This window comes from Gigantopelta aegis, chromosome 12 (assembly GCF_016097555.1).
Source record: "Gigantopelta aegis isolate Gae_Host chromosome 12, Gae_host_genome, whole genome shotgun sequence".
Classification (NCBI taxonomy): domain Eukaryota; kingdom Metazoa; phylum Mollusca; class Gastropoda; order Neomphalida; family Peltospiridae; genus Gigantopelta; species Gigantopelta aegis.
The window spans coordinates 14,201,117-14,220,649 of NC_054710.1; the positions used below are offsets into that span (position 1 = coordinate 14,201,117).

At 33.9% G+C, this 19,533-nt stretch overlaps 1 protein-coding gene across 1 annotated transcript in view; it reads left to right on the forward strand.

Annotated features, from left to right (window-relative positions):
• LOC121385840 (deleted in malignant brain tumors 1 protein-like) overlaps positions 1-19,533 on the forward strand; it is an 80,761-nt gene that overhangs the window by 52,484 nt on the left and 8,744 nt on the right. Inside the window, exons 9-13 of the mRNA XM_041516629.1 lie at positions 8,877-9,049; positions 11,261-11,399; positions 13,940-14,109; positions 17,485-17,745; positions 19,372-19,529. Of these exons, the coding sequence (XP_041372563.1) occupies positions 8,877-9,049; positions 11,261-11,399; positions 13,940-14,109; positions 17,485-17,745; positions 19,372-19,529 (901 nt within the window). The remainder of the gene's footprint in view (positions 1-8,876; positions 9,050-11,260; positions 11,400-13,939; positions 14,110-17,484; positions 17,746-19,371; positions 19,530-19,533) is intronic.

A 19,533-nucleotide genomic window follows, 5' to 3' on the forward strand; every position in this document is an offset into this window, starting at 1 on the left:
ATAGAGCTTGAAATAACGGCCCGTAAAAAGTGAAAAGATGTCTGTTTTTAAATCTTGCAAGTGAAATAAACATTCACCTGCTAAAATTAACTAAAATCACAAGTTATTTAAAACCCAAAACCCTGATATATATACATCTCATCTTCTATTTAGCTGAGGCCGAGCTTATAATTATGTTTAATTTTAATTTTATAGTGCTCTAAACTACATATCAGAGGTTCTAATTTTCCACACACTGTCCCAAACCCTACATTCACCTTGTGCTGTCTTATTTCCAACAGGCCATATTTTTGTTCATAGCAGGCCACATTTCTTTTGGTCTGTTATTTAAAACAAAATAATGACAGGCCATATTTTACTACTATTTCAAGCCCCGTCATAATTCTAGTAGGTTTCGATTATAACTTGAATTTTGTCATGGATTTTCAGATGTTTAGTCAGCATAATGAAGCTTTTAAGTAGTACTGTTTGGTCAGATTTCCTTAATTTCTATATTGCTGATGGATGATTTTTATATTTGCTATGGGTGTTCCGCAAATGCATTTGGTGCCACTGCTAGTACTATTACCATGTGGATTTTTAAAAAAGATTTTATATATCTTCTTATTGTTACATCGCTTGATGTATATGAGTATATGGATAAGAGTAGCATTTTAGTACTATGTAGGTTTATACTAGAGTGTTTCTTGACAAAAATATACCAAAGACGGTAACGGAATTACAAACCTATAGTAACGGACAGCTATAATGTTACTAATAATTATGCATGGATTTGAAAGTAAATGTGTATGATTATGTCCATTAACATTTACTCAGAGAATATGAGTTGATTCCTTGATTACATGTATAAAAACAATACAATTTAACTTTTTGTTTGTTTTCAGTAACGGAATTACAAACTGATTCTATGTTTCTAATTTCCCCTATATCTAAAGAAAAATGTTTTTATTAAAGTGGATTATACAATGTAGTACTTTGTTAGTGGTAAAACAAAAACACTAATAAAAATAATATTACCTTCAATTACATGGCTGCTGTGTACAAATTCATAGTGTGTATTACGGAAGTGTCATAATTTTAGTCTGACGGTATCCTCATAAAATAGCTAAAGTCAAATACATCCCTTTATTGTACAGTACTTTACTTATCAGATGTGGATTCTCCAGACAATTTTACATTAAAAACAATCTTAATATATAAAGAATAACATGATTTGATTTTTTCACTCCATGTCCACTTTAGCGCGGAATTGCCCATTTCAACCTTGACCTATAACTGTTAGTACTTACGCCATCTTTTTCAGAAAAATTATTAATCGATAAAAGTTAGGCTGTTCAATGTGAAATGCACCTAAATAATCTATCACAAAGCCTAAATAAAAGAAATGTTACTGAAGTAAACCAAATTAATGAATTTTCACTGGTAACTAATAAAACAAAAATAGACGTGAAACGTTTTTCAAAAATAATATTTGAAATGACTTACTGGTACATGAAAAATTCATAGATAAGAATCCTAATGATTATAAATCGAGCTGAAATGCATGCATATCTGCGCTCTCTCAAATTGCAAAACAAAACAAATCAAAACAAATCAAATCAGTTTATTCATAAATACATAAACACCACGTTATAATTATATTACATCCATAGAATTACTTATTTGGAAAGGGGGGGGGGGGTCCAAGTGTTACGTAATATTTGTTTTGTATGAGATGTATGGTCTAGCGTTACGAAACTTCACAGAGGGAGGGTGTCCAATTTTGAGAAAGATAGTGTCATGTAATATTTTAACGACCCCTCAGGCTGTGTCCATTTGCCTTCTTGGATTTGTGATTTTTTTGTTATTAAAGTATAAAGTTTAAGTTTGTTTTGTTTAATGACACCACTTGATTTATTGAGCATCGGCTATTGGATGTCAAACATTTGGTAATTTCGACATATGATATTGGTGAGGGAACTTTTATATGCACCATCTAAAAGCAGGAAAACACACACCACGGCCTTTGATATACCTGTCGTATTGCACTGGCCTGAACCAGAAATAGCCCCACAGAGGGGATCGATCTCTGACCGACCACGCATCAAGGGAATGTTTTATCACTGGTCTAAAATATTCATAATCAAATTTTAAAACCCCAACATTTATGTGTATATATAGTGCTTATGTGTATATATAACTTATGTTTGATTGTTTTCTTAGCTGCATACATATATGTAGTCAAACATTGACAACTCAAACTTGAAGGAGACAACAAAGTAGTTTGAGGGAGTTCAAGGTTTTGAAATTAGAATAGCACACATTAAAACTGAAACTGCATTGCAGATGGGAGATTTGGTTTGATATTGTAAGATACGTGCGGTTCAGAACTTTGAGTTTTCAGTCTGTTATTACTGTGTGTGTGTGTGTGTGTGTGTGTGTGTGTGTGTGTGTGTGTGTGTGTGAGTGTGTGTGTGTGTTTGTGTGTGTGTGTGTGTGCGTGTATGTGTGTGTGTGTGCGAAACCATCGGGGTATAGGGGCACGTAAAAAGAATAAAGAAAGAACTGTATGAATGACGAAATCGTTCATACATAACCAGGCCATAAAATTTGACACGAACGATTCCATCGTTCGTCTGTCGATAATGCAAAACCAATATGAACATAAACGACGGATCATTCATGCAAAAGCTGGATCGTTCGTGCAAAAGCTGTAAAACCTTGTCAGAAAATCAAAACAAACGTGTGTTGGCTAATATCATTAATGTTTAGGAAAACTGCATGACCTAGATTACGTCTTATGTGTTTGATGGTAATGTTCTAACTATAGTGCTGTCGGGAATCGAATAAAAATGAGTATTTTGTAAATATCTACTTAATTATAGTCTACCTAATTTAGCATTTACTTGTTTTGGCTCTCATTGATGCACAAGGTGGTGTTTACTCTTGAAATTAAAAGAAATATGTCAGTAAACAAGTGATTTGTGCACTTTATTGGAACAGATTGTAACAAAGTTTGGTCAATTCAATTCAGTTCAATTCTTTATTCACTCAGACCATATACATAGTACATGAGGTAATATAATAATATAATATTTACAAAGTAAGAAAGTTACAAACATATACAGATAACATTTTGAGAACAAAGTATAATAAATAAATAATATAGTAAATACATGTACTCATGCTCATTTCTAGATCACATTATTGTTAAACCTTGTTTATTGTAGTTTTATTAATACATGTTTACTCTGCTTATTAAAAAGTATATTAAGTTTTTTTAACATTTGGCTGTATATAATAATAATTAGATAAATATAATATTCTTTTATCATTTAGTGTTTTACATTCAAATAAGAAGTGAAATTCGTCACCAATACAACCACTATTACATATATTACATAATATTTCTTCCTTTGGTAAATGAGTCCATCTTCCTATTTCAACGGGTAGTCTGTGGTTAGCAAGTCTAAATCTGGTAAATACAATTCTTCGTTTCAAAGGGAGTATGTCTAGATATGGTTCATATGCATGTTAATTTTTAAATAATCTATAAATGTTACCTTTTGGTGAGTTTTCTAGAGAAATGTTCCATTCCTGTATATAGATATCGCGATAAATTCTTTCAATTTTGTGTGCTAAATGTTTTCTATTGACATTAACATAAAATTGGTTTAACCAAATATAGCTTAGACTAGCTAAATCTAAAATATTGTTCACTTTACACAACCATCTAGATTTAAAAGTATCATTTTCATACAGACTGAACAGAAATTTGTATATAATGGCAGACATTTTCTGCTCTTTGCAGTCGATATTCCGTTTCCAATAGCTAATAATTCTACTATGTATTGTACATTTTACGGGGAATCTCCCGAGCTCACCATATATCATAAAGCTTGGGGTACTGTTTTTAACACTAAGAATGCGTTTACAAAATGATAAATGAACTCTTTCTATATCGTCTAATTTCTCAAAACCCCATACATCACAACAATACAGTAACATCGGTAACACAAGACTATCGAATAATTTCAATTGTAAATCTAAAGGTGAGTTGTGTTGTCTTGCTTTTCTAAATACACCATACATAGCTTTAGTAGCTTGTTCTATTAACTGTTTCTTTGCTGTACAAAATCTACCATTATATGCAAATTTAATACCAAGGTATGTATAGCTATCAACAATGTCAACATAAATTCATCGCACAATACAAATCTGGGTATCCTTTTACTTTTTCGTTTACAAAATATCATTATTTTACTTTTTGCTGTATTTACACAAAGCTTCCACTCATTACAGTACAGACTAAAGATATCAAGTGCTCGCTGGAGAGAATCTGCGTTTTCGGCTATAATTACAGTGTCATCAGCATAAAATAATAAAAATAACTGTATGTACACACCCAGACTGCATAATATTCTCCTCACATTCTTGTAAGCTGCTAACATCATTTTCTATAAAGTATTGCTCCAAATCATTGAGATAAATAGGAAATAATATAGGCGACAAACTTTCGCCTTGGTGTACACCGATATTACACATAAATAACTCAGATGTTTTTTCCCCGTTAACTGATACGCATGACTTTGCTGCATCATACATATTGTATATAATTCTAAAGCACTTACCATGTATGCCACTATTTAATACCTTTTCCCATAAACCTTTACTCCATACTGTGTCAAAGGCTTTTTAAAAATCTATAAAAACACAGTACAGTTTTGTAGTTTTTTTCCTTTGGATAACATACATTCTATAAGGCTACTAAGAACAAATACATTGAGGTACTATAACCTTTCCGGAATCCAGTTTGGGCTTCAGTTAATAACATTAAGTAATGTAATGCCTATATAGTTGTCGGGGTCTCCCTTGTCACCTTTGTTCTTATAAATGGGCTTGATGATTCCTGCAATCCACACTTCTGGTATAACACCACCATCAAAAACTAAGTTGAATAATTTTACATAAATGGGTAAAAAAAAAAGTGTCGATTGTAGAGGACAAATATTCATTTACTATATCATCACAACCAGCAGCATTGTTGCCTTTTAAATTACAGACACATTCTAGTATTTCATCTGGTGTGATTGGATCATCCAGTCCATACATATCAGCATCCTTTTCGATATGCTGGTTTGAATCGGTTATAGTATCGTGTTTTGATTTGTTTAACTTCTTAAAATAATCAAAGCATGTGTCAACGGATATAACATTGTTAAATCAAATGAATCATGCATGTCATCATTAAGAATTTTCCAGAAGGTCTTAGGGTTATTCAAGCTAGAGTGTCTTAATGTATTTATCATATCTTGTCTATGGCTATTTTAGTGTTTATATGAGTTTGTTTATATTGTTTGCTAGTTTCTTGTAGAATCGTTTTGTTTGTGTCATTATTCATCACATTGTAACACTTGCGTGCAAGGTGATATTCCTTTCGTTTATGTTTACACTCCGCTCCAAACCATGGTCTCTGTATATACTTGTTCTGTCTTCGATTCCCTGTTTTTGTAACACCAAATGCCTGTTTCACACTGTTCAGAAATATAAAATTAATACTTTCAACGATACGGTCAATACTGTGTTGGTTACAAGTTCTAGTATTTTGTATATCATCAAGTTCAGCATTTATATTGTCTATATCCGACGAGTCAATATTAACCACAAACTCTTCCTTTAACTCTTTTCTCCACTTTTTGGGATGAATTATTTCCGCGCTGCTGGTGTCGATTGGATTGTCATGTTGTATACACTTATTCGCTCAAGTATTACTACAAATATATTTGAATACAATAGCTGAATGGACATCGGAACATAAACTATTAAAATCCTTCACCTCAAAATCAAGCAATTTCACAAAAATATTAGATGTACATATAGTGCAGTCGACTGTACTACTATCTTTACAGGTCACTTTTCCAACGCCCTGGTCTAAACCAGATCTACTATTCACTATATATAAGTTGTTATTTTTACATAAACGAAGTAGTTTATAGCCATAATTAGTGGGTCTTCCAACATCCTGTGACATTCTTTCCAATTGCATATCTGAACTTTTTAATATTTCAACATCTAACATATACTTTTGTGCATATTCATCAAACTGCATAACACGCAGTGTGTTTGCATCGACGTTTACGAAGTCTGGCAATATTCTAGTCCGTGCGTTAAAATCTCCACATAGTATGATTTCATCCACATCTTTGCTTAATTGCAGAATATCAGCTTCAATAAAGCCAAAACGTTCCTCATTAGAATATCTAGTGTTTTCAGGAGGAATATATACACATGAAAGTAAAAGATCACTTCCACCTCCAGTTAAATTTGTATTAACTTGGATCCATATTCCATTTTCGTATATACATTTAACTTTAGTAACATACTTAAAAATATAATCCTTGATGGCTGCTACGATACCGCCTGAACGTATTGTACTATTACCTGTCCTATGTTTAACAATAATGTTGTATCCTGGGATACAAACCAAATCAAAGTCATCAAGCTTAGTTTCATAAAAGCCTATTATATCATAATTATTAAGAAAGTGCTCAAAGTCAGGATTTATAAGTTTTGACTTAAGACCACGCACATTAAGAGAGCAAACGCTAATGTTTGATCGTTCATCTCGGTTTTGTTCTCCCTGCCGGGCCTATTTTCTACTATCTATAAATCCCCCGAACGTGTTTCTGGTTGTAACTGCATCTGGTACAACATACAGTTCATTATTTATATAAAGTTTGTCAACCACCAACACAGCCTTCTTGTTCTGTTTCCTTGCCTCTCCCATCACTGGATACAGCCGCTTCCTCTTATCTTCAACCTCTTTTGGATACTGTTCATTAACACCGAATCTGGTTCCGACTAGGGCTTTTAGTGCTGCTCGTGTCACTGCTTCTCTATCCTTGTACGGCTCGAGCTTGGCTGTTACAATGTGAAGGACCGTTTCTGATGAAGGTTTACCCCTATTCCTCTCCAAAACAAAATATTTATAGACATTTATAAGTAACTTTTGAGCAAAACTGTCAAGAGCCATTTCGATTTTGTGATCTATTTTCCGGTATGAAAGGTGCTATCTCAAAGTTGCATAATGACAGCTATTGCAAATCATGTTTTTATTAAATCTTGCTTTAACATTTAATGACTACACCTTTAACTATATGCCCATAAATGATTATAGGAAATGATTTTATCTACTAGTAGAAAATACTCTCTTTTTTGGAGAATCTTTATCACAAACAGATGCTCACATATAACTTCTGATATAGCACCTTTAAGTGTTTGCAAGATTGTGTAAATATCTACTGTATTTATATTGAATTTATATTCACTAAATATGCTGGTCAAAATTAATAATTTATGCTGCAATTCAAAATAATCAATTTATCTAGCAGCTTTGAATTAAAAGTTTGTTTAAGGGTAAATGAAATTGACACATATCGATCAAAATGTATTATAGTCTGTTCCAATAAAGGTCACAAATCTCCTGTTTACTAACATCTTTATTTTAATTTCTAGAGTAAATACCACCTTGTACACCAATGAGAGCCCAAACAAGTAAATGCTAAATTAGGTAGGGTATCATTAAATAGGTATTTACAAAATATTTACTTATCAGTTTAATATGAAATAAATAATTGACGAAAATAATTTTTATTCTATTTCCGACACTACTATAGCTTTACTTCCTCCATCGTTCAACGTGTCCAGCTATTTTCATCATGACCACCGTCACTTTCGTTATGAAACGCTACCTACGTTGACATGCCACCGACATATTTAGGAGATAACCATATGGAGTTTTTAGATTTGCGGGAGTTAGTGTCTATTTGAACCCGCAAGTGTAATTTTTGACCGAAGCCGTTACTTCTATGGATAGTTATTTAGAATATTACATTATATACCAATGCAATTTAATGACACTGATTAAAACAAAATATGTTTAAAACATAAAAATAGACGGATGCCATGAAAAGCTCTCTCACCGCTACTCCAAGCCAAGCTGATTTTCTGCGGAGGTCGACACTGGTATAGCTTCTTTCAGACTGATTCGGGTTTATTAATAGCAAACGCTATGACATTTTAGCGACTGCACCTAGTGTCGGACAAAATGACTGCTATTAACTTTGTGACTGTCAAAGCATGCCAGTACATAGCCTCATCTGGCTCAACCGAAGATATCTATGCAGCTACCGTTAGACTGATCTAGTTTAAAACCCATTTCGCCTGTAACAAGAGCATGTAGTTTACAAACATGACCCGCGGTGCGCGAGATCTCGTGTCCATCGTCGCGAGAAAATCGTGTTCTCGTTACTATGAATAGCATTTTATAGAATTTCTAATTTCCAACGAATCGAAACTAGCGTAATTTTTATTTTCGCCTGGCAGGTTTCAAGTTAGTCCGAGCACACACAAAGTTTTTATTTTTATTTTATGATAGGACATATGATGGAAAGAAGCTACAAAAATCACTCAACTTAGATTATCGTTTGATTGTCGTTGCCTATTAACCTTTTCATTTGTATCTAACTACTGAAGAAAATCGTTAATGTAAACACTAACACCACACAAACGACATTATGGTTGTCTCTAAAATTTAAATGTTATGCCCTGTCATAACTAAGTAAAGTACTTCGTGGCATTGGGGTATAACTGATTTTAATATGTAACAAAGTAAATATTAATGATACGAAGTCACCTAATACTTTTGATATCTAGCGTGACTACTGAGACTAACGCACAGGAAACACATCTAGATATCTATCAATCAGTTTATTTGACAAAGGTTGGCATAGTAATAGGACTTGAGCATATTTTTGTGTAAAGTTGTTAGCACAAAAGGGGTGTAAAATCTTCATAGTATACTTGAGGCTATCACTTAGACATGTTTATCTACCTAGATATGGAGCTCGTGCTGTGGATAACGCTGTTTTCGGGAACGGTTCTGGACCAATCTTGTTTGATGACTTAGCTTGCGGAGGGAATGAGTCATTCATCACAGGCTGCCCAGGGACACCTGTTGGGCAACACAACTGTCAACACAGTGAAGATGCAGGTGTCATGTGTCAGACGAGTAAGCGTAGATAAGAATATGTCGCTCTCTTCTTAGACATCTTTGCTTTCGTTAATTAATTAAATTTAATTCATGCTCTATTTGTCTATTAAAAGTTTGTGTCTTTTATTCATTTGATTAGTAACAAATATGTGCATATACATATATACACATATAATATATATACACACACATATATACATTCATACATACGTACATACAAACATACATACATACATATACACACACATACATACATACATACACACATACATACACACATACACACATGCATACATATAAAGTATTTATGAAGCTATTTTATGATATAAAACCAGTAAAGGACTCTGCCAACGTAAAATATACCTTGATCTCATATTTATTGTTGTCTGCAGGAAATAATAAAGAGTGTTGTTTAAAAGCGTATCTCTGTAAAAGATTGAGTCAACACAACGATCAGTTAGAAATGAATACTTCCCCTTGCTTGAATAAAACTACGTAATTTAAAGATAGGTGTATTTCTGGCAGATACCTAAATTATGTGCTACATTTCCATCACAGTCTGCATGTGTAACCTCACTGTCTTCAAATATGGACATAATTCCAGTCTACAAAATGCTACATAGAGCTTTCTTCTGTTTCTATTTTCCAACCTATACCAATGGCACCGGATCATGCTCTGCATTATAGTGGTTGATTGCATTTTGTGAATGTTTTATCAAACAGTCCCTGCATAGTTACACTTGGTGTATTGCGATATTCCGCTTTTCTTTGTACAGTACAAATATTTATTTGGGATGAACGGGCAGTATATCCCACTGTGTAAGCAGTTCTACAAACATGTTCATTGTCAATCCAGAATTCAATGACACTTCCACCAGTTTTAGTACCATATTTGTTAGGGCAATGAGACTCCTAGCACAGAATAAATAAACTGGTTTCTGAGCTAAGGACAACATACTTGTATCCTTCAGTTGTAGCATGAGCTGCATGCATTTGCTCTGCTCTGTGAAAAACTCATGGTATGTATTAACAGTAAAATTAGCCCACTTCATAATGTTTTAAGCAACATGGATTTTACCACTTCTAAATACTTAACACTATCACTGTTTATTTTCTGGAGCAGGTTAACCCTTCGACGATAGTTGCAGATTTCCTTGTAGGCTATCTCCTTTTGCCAAAATCATCTTCAACTAGATAGCTAAAGTAGCTTGCTTTGTTGTTCTCTATCACCCATTTTGGTGCTTACAAGGCCCGTGGTATAAGTACTAATGATTGTTAAACTCTTATCTTGAAATTATGCGTTGTGACAGCTCGGAGATGCACTAAAATGGTGATTTAAAAAAAAAACGATTTTATTTTCCCTAGAACATAAAACGGCAATGTCAGGCTTAGGGTGCCCTGAGCTCACAGTCTCACAACTCACAATATTGTTGTTTTTAAAATAATATATATATATATATATATATATATATATATATATATATATATATATATATATATATATATATATATATATATATATGTATATATATTTATATCGCCATTTGTTTGTGTTGGGCTTTTTGGTGTACTTTGCAATTTTCGCTCTGGTTCCTGGGGAAAATTGATTTCACTTCACGTTTTGTTGTGACAGGGATTCTTTTACAGTCTTGGCAACTGTGGACGTGTCATGTAACCCCATGGTGCATCGCTTCTCGGTGGTTACAAATTTCAACATTTATTTTGATATGACGTTAACATTTTAACTCTGCATTTTATAAAGACAAATTGAAGATAATTTCATCATAACGAGTTAGCTTTCTTGTAATTTTCACTTGGTAAATATGTATACAAATATTTACATAGTTGATTACTAGTTTGTTTAAAGGCATTTGAACTACAGTTCTATCTGCCTCGATACAAAACTTACTAATGCCTACTGGGGATAATATACTACAGGTTACACTTCTAAACGTGATTCAAAGACAGTGACAAATGGTTAATTGGCGGCCATATTGCATTTTGACGTCACTTGACCGCCAATTGGGGACACTGCCAGGTTGGTCTTATAACACGTTTTACTCTACATATGATAATTTAACTGAATTGCACTATTTTACCTTAATTCTACTACACTATATGGTTCTATAAAACGACCATTTTTTTCTTGTTTCACTTGCAGCTGTACTACGTGATTTATTCAAAGATATTTTGGTAATAGCCATTAAAATATCTCGTTTGTACTTTTAGTAGGTGTACGCTTGGTGAATGGTGCTACCAAATATGAAGGAAGAGTTGAAATATTACATGATAATAGATGGAGTTCAGTTTGTTTTGATGGTTTTCATCAGAAGGAGGCAGTTGTCTGTCGCAGTTTGTCATTGCCAAGGTAATACAGTACCTAATATAATATTGCATAGAGAGAATACAATACCGCACACTTCTCATATATAGTCATTTTGGAGGATAATCGAATAAAAGTGTTCTTTTTAAATTACTGTTACCCCTACGTTGTCTTTCTTTCTTCTTTTTCTTGTTTTCTTGTTTCTTTTTTTCTTTTCTTTTTTTCCCCCCACTTTTTAGCTCCACTATACCGTTTGAAAGCAGGGCTTTTCTGATACCGATTTGTCCAGCGTCTGTCCCACAACCTTTGCTTAATAGATAACCGTACACCAAATAGTATTGTAGTGGGTTAAAGTTCTAGGTACATTCAACTGTTCATCCCACAGTTGAGGCTGCTAGTCCTGTCATTTGTGATAAATGTGAGTGTTTGTTGAGATCAAAACGTTTTTTCGTCTGGCCAGTACATTTCTGTAATGTACCAACTACCATTGTGCTTAAAACATGTACGGTGTCCTACTAATAATAACATGACAATTTTTAAGTGCAACTAGGGTAGTTATAGACGCTACCCGTTATGTCTGAAATGAGCAGCTTAACCCCTACTTTTGTATTTACTTAAGGTAAGGGGTGGTAGTATTTATATCCATTGGGTATAGGTCGATTGATACGCTGCATGTAGGAGTTTTAGCCACACATATTACTATTGTCGTTTGTAAGATTTGATTTGGTGGTGTACCCCCTGAATCTATCTTCTCCTATAGTTTTGATTTCATTGCTCTGAAACTTGGTACAATGATCATTTAGGATATCCTCCACAAACTAATAGAAAAATATTTTAGAAATTTTCATTTTGATTTAATTACTTTTTTTAAATTTATATTGATAATTTCAAAGTATACCTTCTCCTGCATTTTGATCGCATAGTTTTCAATTTTGGTATTAAGATTCTTTGGGATGGTCATCATGAACTTCTTTCTTCTCCTCATTCGTTTAGTTAAGTCGATATGTTTGTGTGGTCCCCACGATATCGACAAATATGTTATTTAATTACAATCCATACAGTGTGTAGCCAAGTCACTGACGGCCATTAACATTTGATGTGATGAAAAGAGGAGTAGGAATGGCTTTGTCTTCTTCTTTCCGTTTCTTAACGTCTACACGTTGAGGCCGGCTGTGACTATGAATGATACTGTCTTCTGTATGACACTTTTAGTACCGTACACCTTCTTCTGGAGTGTAGTTGTAGTTGTCAAGGCAGTGTCCTTCATCTGCTGTAGATGTTTGCAGTCCTGGATGACACGTTCGGTCGTCTGGTCTGCTTCTCCACAGGAACACACGGAAGAGGGTACTAGCCTGAATCTCTTATGCCTGTGCTGGTTCAGAATGTTGTATCCAGTCCTTAGTAAGAACATGATCACCTGTTCATGCCGAGTTAGCTGGATATAACCATCAGTTAGTTTGGAAGATCTGTAGAGTGATTAAATATGGATTTTCATCTCTTCATATGTTACCCAGTTATCTTCCTGTTCTTTAGCTGCACCCAGTTTCTCGAACTAAAAAAATTATATTGTGGATATTTTAAATTTCTATTAAATTGAAATTTTTTAAATAGAAATATATCATTGAAAATTTAATAGTCTATCTTTCCCTAGAATTTTGACTGTATAGTTCTAAAACTTAGTATAAATATTCTTTTAAAACAAAATTTATTATTACTGTAATATTTTAAATAGAAATTTAATATGAAAATTTAAAATTCTCTCATTTCCTTGGGTTTTTTTTTTTATCGAATTGTTCTAAAACTTGGTTCTATGATTCTCTGGGGCAGTCTTCACAAATTAATAGAGAAATATTAAACATTTAAAACTTAAATAAAAATGTAACAATAAGTAGTATTTTCAAATTAATGAATTAATGAATTAATTATCTACTACTGACAAAATTTAAAATTAAATAGATGAGCTCTATAGGCAGATAGGCCACTTGGTAATGTGTATCAATGGTTAAGGTACCACTCTTTATATTCACGAATATCTTACGTCTATCACTCATATCTGTCAGTACCTTATAACAAAATACGTAGTCAGGTGCACATGACCTTCACAGAATGATTTGTTATCAGTAGTACAATAGCTGGTGTCAAATGTTATACTAAAATTTGTGACTGCTATACATCGATAAATTCACAACAAAATTACAAACAATTCTTACCATTATAAAATTATAAACAGCACAACTTATTTAGTTAAACCTACACATAATTCATAAATCTGTTTATAACATCCTTATAAACTTATAAATGTGTTTTACGTAATGACGTCCCACTTGACGTAACAACGTCATGTTCTGAGGATTTTGTTTAAAATTCTTCAACTACGCAACTCAATGCTATGCAGTTTGTGACACCAATAAATTCATTATATCATTACAAACACAGGAGTGACATGACATGGATATCATGGGTAAGTTATAGCATAGAATATCATATACTGTTAGATTCCAAAGAAAACTGTGATTTATTTTATAGCACTTTCCACAATCTGACAGCATAACGAAAGTTCTGTTTTCTTTTCACTTGGTTTGCAGTCAGAATGCACAGGTATATGGAAGTGGCCACTTTGGACGAAGTATGGGACAGATATTGCTCAAGTATTTTTACTGTGAGGGATATGAACAGCACCTGGATCAGTGTTACTCCAGTTACTGGGACAACTATTACTGTCACCATGGAAACGATGTAGGAGTCAGCTGTCAATGTAAGCTGTTTTAAATAGAAAACACTATCTGGAACCTTAGAGAAAATATTAGTTATTAATCATTATATAAAGTCTAAATAACAGGGGCCGAGGAACATGTCCTCCTATGTCTTTCCCTGCTATTGTCCTCGGAAGGATGTACATGCTAATAATAATCACTGGTTAAATAATGGACTGGGGTACAGTTTAAGACTGAACAACCATTAGTGATTTGGGATCTCATATATTGTCCTTGCATTTTTATCTTTACCAAATAACAAATTTACAACAAACAAACAAAAACCAAAAACAATGCAGTTGTTTAAATCAAATGTCAAATCTCTGTTTTATAAATTTTAGATTTAGTTTTTGTTTAATTTAGTTTGGGTTATGTTGCTATACATTCTTTATTAATCCCCTGTTCAGGCATACATTCTGGTTCGTGTTTTCTAAAACGCGTTTACCATCCATTTCTGTATGTTGTTTATTCCTCCAACGGCAATGTTATGGTCGAAGCATATGATGAAACTTTATAAAGTTAATATCCATGTATATAATAACTAACTTATAGAATGCTTTTATGGATAATACAGACAATAATCGCTATATTTAAGCCTATACGTAATGTCAGATCCTTTGTTTGTCAATAAACAGTGATGTAACAGTCTAGAGTTTTTTGATTGGTTGATACTGTTGCTTTGTCTGCAGTCTATCAAATCATACTGGGTTGGGGTGGGATATTCTCTTACACTAGCGTAACCTGTCTTAAGCCCAAGTCATATACTAGTATACACGATGTTTGCCCCGAGTGGCATTATCTTATATTCTATTTTACCACAAGCAATAAACTTTACTTCAAATACAACATTATCTAGGGGACAAGGAATTCAATTCTTGTCTCCACTTTCAGAGAAAGTTTATCATTTCCAGAATTCAAGATGGTTACGAAATGATTTGTACCCATTTTCTTTCTTACCTGGACGATTCGTACACACTACAATTTTATATCCTAGACGATTCGTACCCAGTATATTTAGCACACGTTTTATATTGAATTACACAATAATAATATTTGGCCTGTCAGTGTCTTAGCTGTTCGCTTAAGGGATTTTAACTAGGGTTTTTTTCCAAGGTTCAAAAATACTTACTGTGAACACGGAAAGACAGTAATTTCTTTGAACAAAACCCACATTAAACCTTTATGATATTGGCAGATATTTCATTAATCCACATATTATGTAAATGACGAGTATGACTTAATGTCGGATAATGTTGCTTAATGTCGCATAAATAAACAGTCAGATACAACAAAATTAATTTCTGATGAATGTTGACAAGATCATTTCAGTTTGTCTGATTAAAAGTAGCTCTATTTGACATACGGAATAATACAAAAAAACGTTATAAAAGTTTAGGAAAATGCTCCCTCTCCACTAAAACTAATTTTCAGACCGTAAATTATTCTGCAGAGAAGTCCATCTTGCTGTTGTGAGATCCAGATACATACCCATATTAAAAAAAAAAAAAAACATTATTAAATTTGGTGCTCTCGTATGGTACCAATTGGTCACATTTGGGGTCTCGGCTCATGAATTACATTCCACAAACAAGTCTAAACCCGTTTAAACCGTATATACTGTGTTTATATATACTAAATCACGTTGGGTTGGGGTATTAATACATTCCCTTACTATACTATACACTATGTATTATATACCCTATCTAACACGTGGATGGGGACCTATCCTGTCTCACAAAAAAACCTCTGAGTCAACGAAAGGGAGTGTTACCTAGTTTTGCATTTGGTCGGGGAAAGCCCCATCTATTTTTAGCGCCATTTGCCAGGGTGGCGCTCTTTGAAGGGTGCTGTTTTTCCCATGTTAATTCAATGGGTGAAAATGTGCCAGTAATCCAAATAATATATATAGGCCTAAATTTCTTATCGTGGGTGATTTCTAAGTAAACAGATCGAATAATATGTGGGGGGAACCTAGACTATATATATCCACCAATTGTAAAAAAAAAAAAAAAAAAAAAAAAAAAACCAGCACCTGAGCAACTTGAAACATGTTCAGACTTGTATAAGCATGAACAGTGTGTTAGTCAACAAACCGTGACGTCACGGTCTAGTCTTTTTGATTGGTTGATATTGTTGTTTTGACTATATCGTACAAAGAAGTCCAAACCTGTATAAACCGTATATACTGTGTTTATATCTAATAAATCATGTTGGGTTTTGATATCAATACATTCCCTTAGTAGATACTATATGCTATGTACCCTATTTAAGACGAGGCTGGGGTTCTATTTCAAGAGGGAAACAAAGTCGACAGAAGGGTAACCTCGTTTTATTGTTAACTCGGGAAAACCTTATCTATTTTTAGCACCTCTCATCAGAGGCTCAGTGAAAGAAGCTAGGCTTTTCCCATGTTAATCCAATGTCCGAAAGTGGCCCCTAATCCCCCATTTGACTACTACTGTTTTGGCTCTTCAGATGTTTTAGTCAATGTGCTTACATTTTGTGAATCAACTTTCCATAACTTTGGGTATTGAACTTTAGCATAATATTATGTATTATGAAAATAAAACTTAAGCATAGAATATTTGCACCATGACATCTTTAAATGTTTACACATAACATTGTCTATTTTCAATTTGTGCTTTGGTAAATGAACCAAAAATACACACGTTCTAAGTGTCCCATGTACAATTTAGTCCGAGTTTATAAAATATACTTTTGATGTTCGCTATCCCTTTACCCATTCGGCTATTTCTCGTTCCAGCCAATGCTCCACAGCTGGTGTAACAAAAGCCGTGGCATATACTATCCTGTCTGTGGGATATAAAAGACTCCTTGCTGCTAATTCATTGAAAAGAGTAGCCCATAGAATGGCAGCAGCAGATTTTAAAAATAATCATCTCTGTAGTCCTTAACCATATGTCCGACTCCATATAACTGTAATTAAAACGTGATGAGTGCTTTATAAAATAAAACACTTCTTTATTTCAATCAGTTTATGACTAAAGTGTGATTGTCCACGTAATATATCCAGCAGGGCGAGGGATGCCCTGTTACGCCGAATCATTAGTAAGTCACTAAGAACGGAAAAAACCTGCACCATTTTTATCATTAGACTGGATACTATAGATATTTTTGGGGGTTGTTGTTTTTTTCTTTTTCTTTGTTGTTGTTTGTTTTGTTTTTTTGTTGTTGTTGTTTTTTTGGGGGTGGGAGGTGATTTATTGATGTTGTTTATTGTTGGGTTTTTTTTTGTGGGGATGGGGTTTTGGTGAGAGGATAAGGTTTTGGTGGGGGTGTTGTTTGTTTTGGTTTTGGATTTGTTTTCTTCAGGTTTTGTTGTTGGCCCATGACATTGTTATTTACCTTTGTTTTAGTTGTTCCGGACTCGGTTACATTCAGTCCACCAACACCTGGGTTAGTTGTGGAAGGAGAGAGTCTGAATATCACCTGTGTTGCTGAATGCCACCCACCTTGCTCCTATTCCTGGGCACCGGGGAGTCCACGCTTCACTTCCAGACCTGTGTTAACACTGTCAAACATCAACATGAGTCAAACGGGTAGTACATATACATGTACAGTAAAGCTTATTAGCTCAGATGCATCTAGAAGTAACCAGTTCTTGCTAATAGTCCACAGTAAGTAAATTGGATGGCTTACTGTTAATTTACATTCTCTTAAATTATCAATTTTGTCAAAACCAACATATTTCTGGGCGTCGTAGTGGTTGTGGTAGTTCAAAATTAATTTTATGTGAAATATCTTATATTTCTAAATAGCTCGAGTCATTGATATGTGGAGTGCCTTTAATAAAAAGTTATATATTTCAAAACTGCATAAAATGTATGCATATCATTATGATTCGAACTGTTATATTTCTAAATAGCTCGAGTCATTGATATGTGGGGTAAGGCTAGAGGAAACTCTACTTAATTGCCGACAACCAAATGTTTGTAAGCTACTGTGTTCACTTTCAAGTTGTTTTTTTTTCTTTCGTTAATTATCTGCAATGTATTACTAGAAACATTGTTGTGTGTCTTTTTTGTGTTCTTATGTTCTATAATTTTATGAATTGGACAGTAGGTGCCCTCATGTTCGTTGATGTGTAAGGCACTTCGTCAGTTTTACAAGATACAATGACTCCTAAAATTCTATGTGTAGCAGTCATAAGGGTGTATATCACTAAATCAAATCTCATAGACGACAAAAGTAACATATGTGGCTAAAACTCCTACCTGCAGTGTATCAATCGACATAAACGCCACGAATATAAATACTACGACCCCTCACACATAAAGTGAATCAGAAAACAATTGGGGGTTCAAGCTGTTCATTTCTGAGATAACGGGTAGCGTCTATGACTACCCTAGTTTTGCACAAAATTCGAGTACTTTTTTTTACAGGTACACCATACACAGTGGTACTAGATGAAATAAAATTGCATATTATGTTTTACCCAGATTAAACTATTCTTTTTTTTACAATCAACACACTCATGTATCACCAATCACAGGACTTGGGTGCACCTCGAACTTTGACCCAGCCGGAAGTTATTTGGTTTAGTACTACCATAGTGTCGATGATGTCCCATCCTAACTGGAACAACTTGGGCAAACACCAAATTGTCTCATATGTTAAATCGTGTGTTTTGGTATAATAAAAACAACCTACAAGAACAAAACCGCAACAAACTAATAACAGTATATGTTCACTGAAATGATGTCTGAAACAGAACCTTATTGCAATGTAATTCACACCTTTTCATCACATGGCAGGGAGTAATGATCTTTGAGCATATGTTATTACGACTGTTTCTCCTAGAAAACGTTTATTTTGGCTACAGCACTGTAGAATTGAATGCAACCACAGTCAACAGGAGATATGGAAGGCCTCCCCCAGAAAGAAAATGGGTTACATTTAGGGTTAAGGTTACGAAACTCATACAGTAATGATAAGAGTAATTAATTTTAAAAACAAATACTAATAATTAAAACACTTTGGGTTTTACACTTTGGCCCCTGCATGACTTTGTCAAAACAATCCTTGATCTTTGCACTGTTCAGAAATGGGGCTATGACTCCAGTAACTATTATGCCATTCAGACTCATTCTATGATAACAGGAGTGTCACAAACAAATCTTACGCTCCTGATAACCATAGTTCAATCATGTGTAAGAAACATTACCTAAATATACCTCGATCAGTGATAACGCTTTTCATTTAATTTCCCTTACTAAACGAATGCATTATGTGTTCTTTCTGAGGTACGCCGGGTATTCCCTCTAACATCAGCACACGCAGCATCAGTCCAACTGTTGTGTCTGTAACTTGGGTAGAGAAATTCAATGGTGGATCAGCACAGATGTTTCTTGTACAATACCGAGGAGATGCAACATCGCAGTGGACGAATTTTACTGAAATAGTTT